The sequence below is a fragment of the Perissodus microlepis genome, chromosome 16 (assembly GCF_051167445.1).
Source record: "Perissodus microlepis isolate ML-2025 ecotype Zambia chromosome 16, ASM5116744v1, whole genome shotgun sequence".
Taxonomy (NCBI): Eukaryota; Metazoa; Chordata; class Actinopteri; order Cichliformes; family Cichlidae; genus Perissodus; species Perissodus microlepis.
The window spans coordinates 30,877,759-30,886,998 of record NC_140476.1 but is presented as its reverse complement, the minus strand read 5'-3'; the positions used below and the strand labels follow the sequence as shown (position 1 = coordinate 30,886,998).

The window sequence follows — 9,240 nt, the reverse complement described above, 5'->3', positions numbered from 1 at the left end:
GGGGTCACCTGACTGCTGGGGTTTTCTTTCTGATATTGCACGGTCTTTACCCAACGATGTAAAAAAAAAAGGGGGTTTTGAGGTTACTATTGTTGCGAATTGCTGCTATATAAATAAAATTCAATAAAAATGAATATTAATCTTAAAAAAAAACCCTTTTTTTCTAAAACTCAGTAGTAAATCAGTACAATTATAAAACACAAAATTATCACACTTAGCCTCACTTCCCATTGCTCTGGTGTAAGTGGAAAACATGTGTAAATACTTTGAAACTAGGTAGGTATCCAGTTCCTGGTTAACAGTGACATCATGATATAAATGCTGATATGCTGCTACATTTACAGCTAAGCAACCACTTGTTGCTTATCTATCTATACAGTGACTGTCTCTTGGTGTGTTAGAGTCCATCAGTGGTTTAATGCTGGTAAGAACTGAGCAGATGAAGCTGTTGGAATAAACACCAGTCCCATGGGAAAGGGTGACCTCTGAGGTCTCATATTTACCTTAGAGCTCCATCTATTTTCTTGTTAGTGTTAAATCCTGCCTTTGTCTCTGACAGCTTCTCTGTTTGTTTATCTTCTCTCTCTTATTCCTCCTTTTCTCCAACATAGACTCTGTTTCTCTTTCTGTTTTTCCGCCACCTTTGATGCATCCCACCAATGTTTAATCCTTTCGGCTAACACAACATGATACGCGGTGCTGAAAGGGTGTACATCTGTGCAGTGTTTTCAGGAAGGTTTAAATCCAGTTACAACAGTGTAAGACTGATGGCTCCCCTTCTGTCCAAAGTTATGAATATTTAAACTGTCACAGAATCAACCTCACACTCTCAGCACCAATGGATAAGTCAGCCTGCCACCAACAGTGGATAAGAAGCTGTTTATTCAAATCCAGACACTAGGACATGAAGCCCAGCTGCTATTGGCCAGAATGTTCACGCAGAGCTGAAGAGATTCTACCCAGTGAGCTTCCCTTTTAACTTTAGGGACATATTTGTCTGGATGGATCTTGAAAAACTAACAAATTTTGAAACAAAAACAAAGACAACAGTGATTAAAAACTAAACTAAAGTTCTTACACAGGATATGAACCATGAACTGCCTGAAAATTTTGTGAACTGTACCTGATAGAGAGACAACAGGTTTGTTGTATATTGTTGTATAAATGGAAAGGCATTCATTCATTTGCCACAACACCTCCTTCTAATATGATGTTTTTTCTCTTAAACAGGACAGCACAGCATCTTTGTGTGAATCTACCTGGGACTAAAGCGTTCTGATGCATTAAGAGTAACTACACTCTTTGTGTTATGATCCGATCCCATCTCCAAAACAGTAAATATTCCTCAAAAAGCACATTTTGGGAGGAACTTAGCTGCTACCACAGGTCAATATTCATATAGTGAACATAACATATCATTGTTGCCTATTCGAATATCTATTCAGGTCCACGGTATCTTCCTTTATCATGCTGTGAGCACCTATATCATGTGTGTGTGTGTGTGTGTGTGTGTGTGTGTGTGTGTGTGTGTGTGTGTGTGTGTGTGTGCAAAGTTTAACAGTTCACTGCAAAACTTTTTTCCTTAACTGTAGTTCTCATACGGTGCCATTTGCTATATACTAGCAACAATATAATCAGCAAAACTCAGGAAATATGTTGGGCTCTGTAACTGAGACAGAGGCAGAAGAGTAATGGGGTGGTGGGTGTGGGTGGGTGTGTGGGGGGCTTTCTAATTATTTTTGAAATGTAACACTTTTTAATCCATGTTAACTGCATTTTGCTCTGACAAATGGTGCTTGGACTGCTCTGGTGTTGGGACCCCTGAGGAAAAGCAGATGTTTCCAAGTGCTGTATGTGCCACTAAAAAAACTGTAAATCTCTTTATGCCAAAGTCTAAAATAAAATGATGTCAACTGAGAAGAAGAATTGGATCTACTATTATAAATACTAGTAAAAAAAAACTGTAAATAAAAATAGAAAGTTCACAAGGCTAAAAAATAAAAAATGAATGACAAAGATCTTCAGGCTTTCAGGCAGAACTGCTTTAAAAAATAATAAAATAAAATAAAATAAAATAAACAAATTAATAATAAAGGTGTGATAAAGGTGCAGATGTGCTCAACTGGCCTGTTGTTTATGATTTATTTTTTTTGGCACACTTTCTCATTGTTATATGACTCACTGGGACAATAGTAATGATATTAGTAATGATATTAGAAACAAAAAGTTAAAATGCATGCTTTAAAAGAATGACAGCCTAAAGGTAAGTGCACCTGAACTCCCTACAAATCATAGGTGCCCCTCACACACAGGTGTTTTGTTAAAATGCTTCTTTTCTTGGGACTTTGGAAATGTGTAAACACAAACCCAGAATCCAGAGAACTTGTGAAATATGTGAAAGGTGATAAGAGTCTGTGGAGAGGTCTGATTCAAAGACCAAAGAAATTAGATGGCAGTGTAATAACTGATGTATAAACGCTGAAAGCAAAGCATTGAGCGTGCAAGTTTTGGGAAAGCCACAGGCATACGCTGAAACTTTGGAAGAATTACTTCTTATAACTTATCTGTAAATAAACTGTTTTTGTTGCATTGCGCCAAATTACCTCTTACTCTCGAACGTCCTACAAAACGCTGAAGGACTCTGAATAATTCAATTCCAGTAATGAGATGAATAAACAAATGCATGCATGAATATTCAGAGATTTAGTCATATCATTCCAGCTTCAAAAGCTTTTGGAAAATATTGCAACAGCATGCACAATCTGCTATGCGGCTGCTTCATTTTCCTAAAGTCCACCGGCGTTTACTCATCGCTGGCTTCTTATTGCCAAAAGAGCTTTTTGTGCTCATCTTTAGCGGCTGTTTACACTTTGCTTTGCGAAGGTGGCTATTTCAAATGCTGTATTTTACTCACATTCTTGCTTCACAGGTTGGAAATTAGTATTCGTGTGAGCAGATGAATTGTTCAGGAAGAAACATTCAGTTGGATAGACAGACAGGTGTCAGTGGGCTAAAAGTCATCACTGTTTGCTGAATGAAGCTCATTCTCCACCAGCTGAAGCCACATTGTGCACAACTGTGAATAATGAAAAACAGTGAGTGTCATCCAGCAGAAGAGACGAGCTCTGAAAAGTTTCTTTCATGTGGCAACATTGCTGTTGGCTCATAACATGACGAAAAATTACTTTGGGCACTCTGTTATATATCCGAGAAAACGTTTATAGTCAAACTTGTTCTTTTTAATGAAGCCCTTTTTCATAAAATGCTCGTAACTGCTTTTATATAACACCAATAATTAGGCTGAGATTTATTATTTAAATGCCGATATGTTTATATTTTTATTTTTGTTTTTTTGGTTGAGAACTGAATCTAAGCTGATTGGGTTTTATATGGAATAATAATGAAAATAAACTGATTAAAAATAAAAACTTTTTTTAAAGAGTGCTAAGGTGTTTTAGCTGAGGCGGAAAACTTTTTGTTCCCATGATAAACATTTAATTGGCCTTGAAGGTCTAAACACTACAATTTAAAACGAAAACAAAATAACTTGTGCTTATGATGTGTAATTTCGCTGGTTATTATGTAATAATACTGAATAACCCTGTTCAGTACTGCCCTCCTGCTACAGGCTATAAATGCTGCTTTTAGTCTCCTTTAAATGTATTTATCCACAAAAATGAAAAACAAATAAAAACAAAACCACCACAAAATGTTTTTCTCATTTCAATATTCATCTTTATTTTACATTTCAAACCCCAACATAATCAGAGATTCGTCTGAACGTCCCCTCCAAAATAAGTAAATAAATATCATTTTCAAATTTTTATTTTTATTTTTATTTTTTTTTTGTAATTAAAAAAATAAAGAAATGGTCGCTGTGTGCGTCTGACAGTGAATAACAGCCTACCGAGGAGAAAACAGGGAGAGGAGCATTGAATGAGGCGGACAGAATAATTATAGCAGGTGCAAGATGTGAGGAGGTGGGGTGGCGGAGTCTTCCTGGACATTTACAAGACTCTAATATATATCTCCGACTATTTAAACAGAACAGTCCATCTAGATATTTACATCCTATATTTGTGGTTTGATTCAACTTTTGGGGACTTTTTTTTCCTGCGGTACCACAGAACGGGAAAGTATTTTTGGAATAAATGTGAAACAAACTGCATGGAAACACGTATGTGGGCCATGAGCGATTCCCAGTCGCAAGAAAACGTTTGTGTGTGTTGCAGGAGCTCTGTGAAGAAAAGACCGGTTAAAACAGAGGTTAATTACTATGAAACACCGAGTTAGTTTCAAAAACACCAAAGTCCCAGTGAAGAAAACCAATGCATTGGTCTTAAATGCCTCCGTTGACGCAACGGATTCGGCAACAAAGATAAATAAAAGCACGATAAAGTTGGGAGATAAGTCTTTAACACCCCCCGGAGAAAAGTTCAGCTTTGCTTGGAGTCACTTAGAGTCGCTGGTGAGCCTCGGCATGGTGACGGTGCTCATGCTGGACACATGCGGAGGCGGGACTTGGCACATGCTGCACGGACAGGGCATGCCGGTGCCAACGCCCCAGTGCTGGAAACTGCTGCCCAAGGGCCCCGCACTGGCAGTGGGCGCTTTGAGAAGTCCGTGGTGGGGTCTGACTGAAGTGACGGCAGAGATACCGGGCGCGGAAAGAGAGGCAGTGGAGACAGCCGCCGACGGGAGGAGAGGGTGATGTACCCCGGGGTGCGATGCGTGAGATGCCGCCGGGTGTCCCGGCACGGGCCCCGCGTGTGTCATAGTCCCACATGCTGACGGGTGGAAGCCGCTGTGATGTCCGCTACTGCCGTAGATTTCACTTACAAGTCGCTTCATCTCTTCCAGAGAGTTGCTCAGCATCAGGATGTAGTTTCTCGCCAGCAGCAACGTGGCGATTTTGGAGAGTTTACGCACCGACGGTCCGTGCGCGTAGGGCATGACCTCCCGCAGCCCGTCCATGGCCACGTTGAGGTCGTGCATTCTTTTCCTCTCGCGGCTGTTTATCTTGAGGCGGATCGCCTGCAGCTCGTTCTCCGAGAGGAGTTTACGGTCTTTCTTGGATGCCATCCGGAGCGACAGAGAGTCCTCGTCGAGGGCGGAGAGGCCACGCAGACCGGGGATCTCTGACGGAGAGTCACTCTGCGTAGAGGACACAGCGCCGGAGAAGCCGTGCACAGACTTCTTCAAAGTAGACATGAAGATGTCGTCCACCTCGGGAGAGGACGGTCTGCTTGACACGCGGCTTGTATCTGAGTCCATGATCCGGGTCTCACACGCTAATCTGAGAAAAACAACAAAAAAGTAAACTTCTGAGTTACTTTACCGAAAGCTCAAATCCACATATCGACCAACCCAAGCTCATCTTACCCATTTCGATTCTGATAATGAGAATCTGCTCATTTCTTTAAAAAAAAAAATTAAATCAATGTAGGCCTCATAAAATATGTTAACACAGATGAAACTTTGTGATGTGATTTAACTTTGATATAACACAATCACAGAATGGAAAAAGAAAGAAAACCATATAAAAGTTATTTGTTGAGTTCCCCATCTTTTATATGCAGCAGCCAGTAATCAGCGTCCTATTTTATTTCTGGTTATTTCTGGTATTTTCTGATATTTTTTTTCTGAGAATAATTAAAGCAGAAACACAATCTGTGTATACTGACACTAATTATCAGGATAACCTAACAGAAAATAAATAATAAAACACCTACCGAGAGTGTTTGCAGGCGCGATGAAGAGAAAAACCTAAACGTCAAATCCACTTGTTACTCCAAGTCGCATCTGACAGCCCATTTGGCACGCCTGCGTGCATCCGCGGGGTTTTATAGTGGGCTGGGGTGCACAGAGGCCGGGTCACCAGGACAACGCAGTTTCTGTCCAAGCTGCCTCCCGGCGACCAATCAGCTCCGCGCAAAGGGAGGAGAGAGGGAGAGGAGGCTGACGGAGGGACCTCCAGCCTGATGTAATTACCAACACCCAGCATCACTATTAAGTGAAATCAGACACACTCCGTCCTACATATGGGCCCTTCTTGTGAAAATATTGGCCCGCCTGTATGGATGGATTTTTATTACAATAAGCCATGGAATAAGACGCATTTCTTTCCCTTTTATAAGTGAAAAATAATTAGGGAAAAGCAATACAGTAAATCAAACTTTAAAAAAAATAAAAATAATCGGCCTAACGTATATGAAACCTTTTTTATTATTATTGTGATTAAATTTCATTTAAAATGTGCTTGAATTCCATGTATCTTTTTTTTTAATGAAGTAGCCTAAATGAGATTTGTTTTGATCATGAATTCGTTTTTTTATATATATTAATAATAAACAATAAAGGAGAGTCAGTGTCGCCCCTTCGGCTGAACACAGATTACCAATCGAAACCTAATAAGCAGTGCAATATGTTTCCTGCTTGCAGTGTTTGAGTTAGTACAGTGTTTTCCGTTTGTACCCGCTGTCTGCCAGCAGCTGCCGTTGAAGTGCATCTTTAACGTTAATTAATGAAGTGTGTAAAATTGCCTTTAACCGTTATGATCCGCAATATTTCAATTAGACTGCAGTGAGCCACAACTCCGTGGCCTGCCGCTGGCGGTTATCTGAGCCGTGACATAAGGGCCTAAACCGGTGGTCTGCACTCGGACCTAACTGAAACTGACAGCATGCATTGTGCCACAATATGACAAGTGTTGTGCAGTCGGACGCAAAGAGCCCTAATTGCCTCTACAAGTTTATCTGTTTTCATAAGGGTGAGTTATTGGTTAAATAAAAGGCGGACTGAGGAACACCTCTGATGGGGTTAACATTTGTAACTTAGGCCTATAGATACTTTGCACCAGGCGAAACATACATAAAATAATTATTAGTTTTTCTAGTATTATTTTTCAATCTTTCTCATTCATCATATATATATATATATATATATATATATATATATATATATATATATGTATATATATATATATATATATATATATATATATATATATATATATATATATATATGTGTGTGTGTGTGTGTGTGTGTGTGTGTGTGTGTTATTCATTTAGAAAAGAAATTCACCAAGGGGAAAAAAAACAAGCAAACTAGCAAAGATAGAAAGAAAAAGTACAAACAACTTCAGAAGGTCAATAGGGCAATGACAAAAATGAAAAAAAAAGTTTTAATTATTATTATTTTTTTAAATTTATCTCTTCTTTATTTCAGCTAAGTTTTCGTAAACGGAAGACTGTTGCCATAGTTACCCTCCGTTTTACGCGCCTTGCGCACTGATTTAGAAAGCTAGTTGACCGGAACTAAGTTTGTGCGGAGTCATGGTCGATTTGACGGCCAGTCGGAAAATTTGGCATTCCAACCGTCATCTTTCAGTTAGGAGCCCTTCAGGTGTCAAAAAATCAAGGTCATTAGCGGGTGAGTGTGCTTTAGCGTACCATACACACGCGCACACGCACGCACACAAACCCACCCACCGCCCCCGTTTTTCTCCTCCCTCTTCCTGAGCCTATATTTGCTAGTTTGGCTCCTCCATTGCGTTCGCGTGTTTAGGCCTGCTCCCGTTAAATAAGATTATGCTAATGAAGTGGCATTTTAAATAAGGAGGTTTGCATCCTTGCCACCCCCCTGCTTCATTAAACATTCCCACAGTCTCAGTGTTGCAAGTGGATTCACAATGAGACACATGCTCTCCTCTTCCGCAGGGTTTTCTTTTTACTTCTAGCATCCTCATTTCACTCTCTACCACGAAGTTGACCTCCCAGCAAGAATGTAACGACAGCTTGAAACATTCTGGAAAGTTGTCATAATTTCAATTATGTATTTATTTATTTTACTTATTTATATAGAGTTTTTTTTTGTTTTTTGTTTTTTGTTTTTAAATAACTTTTTGTGCATAACATATTTTTCTTAATGTATTAACAGAAATTGATTTTTGGTATGTCAGTGAGAAAGGCTGATATTTCAACAGGAAAAAAATAATTCCTAAGTTTCCTAAGATTCAGAGAAAACCTATACAGCTCTCTGTGTGTGTTTTATATTGCAGCAGCTGGAAACTGCCCCCCAATCCACATGGTTGCAGTTAATTTACCTCAAAATTATTTACAAGTATTTTCTATATTGCCAGAAAACAGCACTCAACAGGAAAGAGACTATTTGTGAATAAATAAATACCAAACCTGATTAATAATGACCAAGCAGACAGATTATTGGCAGATTATTATTTTATTTAAAAAAAAAAAAAAACAGACAACAGCATTGCACCCATGTGATTTCCAGACCATGGGAATAAATCTGTTTCTTTAGCAGCCTCCGCTCTTCTGGTTTCATTCTTTGCACCAGATTTCTAAACCTGGCTGAGGATTTGCGCTCATTCAGCCACAAGTGCTTTGGTAATGCTGATGCTGTGATAAGGTCTGTTTTGCAGTCTGCACTCCAGTTCATCTCAAAGGGCTTTGTGAGTGGCAGTTAAGTCTTTTTCTTACCAAAACTGGGAAAACCCTTCATTTATGATCTCAGGTTTTTGAACAGGAGCAAAACAGTCATGTTCAAATAGTAAAGAGAGTTCCTTGGATGCTCTATTCAGTTTTCAAATTATTTGACAGCCAAATTGAGGGAAACAGCCACAACTGAAACCTAAAAACAAGGTATGTGAACAGTGGTGTTGGTAACATGTTCACTCATCTTGCAACTTTGACTCCTATCCATCTCTGCTCTTCATCAGCATCGTCCCCATCTTTTTAATTCTATCTCTGTTTCTGTCCATCAGTCTGGGTGGCGTTAGGCCCAGTGCAGTGGTGAATACCAATAGTGAGGAGGAGCATATGTGAGCCATACTTAATCCTGCTAATCTGCCTCCAAAATAAAAAAAGGAAGGGAACAAAAACGGCAGAAAATAGAGGAGGGTGGAAAAACATGAGAGAAGGTTTCTCTTTCTGTCTTGGGAGCTGACCAGCAGAGCCAAATGAACTGAAAGACATGAATAATGTCCTGGCTGTCCCCCTCGATCCCTTTCTCTCTGAAATCCTGGAACGAAATGAAGCAAAATTCTCGCTTTTGTTGAATTCTGTAGTGAAGAACGTGAGATGCCGCCAGCCACCGCCACTGCCGTTACTGTGAGCGTGTTTCTGCAAGTGCACTTTGTCTCCCACTCAGATTTGCATGCATGTCTCGTGCATTAGCGCTTTACTGTACATCTAGTGGCCTAGTTAATGCCAATAAATTAGG

General features: G+C 39.7%; 1 protein-coding gene across 1 annotated transcript; it reads right to left on the bottom strand.

Moving 5' to 3' along the window:
- Positions 1-3,710: 3,710 nt before the first annotated feature.
- On the bottom strand, positions 3,711-5,838 carry olig2 (oligodendrocyte lineage transcription factor 2). The gene is made up of 2 exons (XM_084908728.1): positions 5,733-5,838; positions 3,711-5,296 (listed from the first exon to the last, which is right to left on the bottom strand). The coding sequence occupies exon 2, from the start codon at positions 5,272-5,274 to the stop codon at positions 4,453-4,455; it is 822 nt and encodes a 273-aa protein (XP_084764854.1). The 5' UTR covers positions 5,275-5,296; positions 5,733-5,838; the 3' UTR covers positions 3,711-4,452.
- Positions 5,839-9,240: the final 3,402 nt, after the last annotated feature.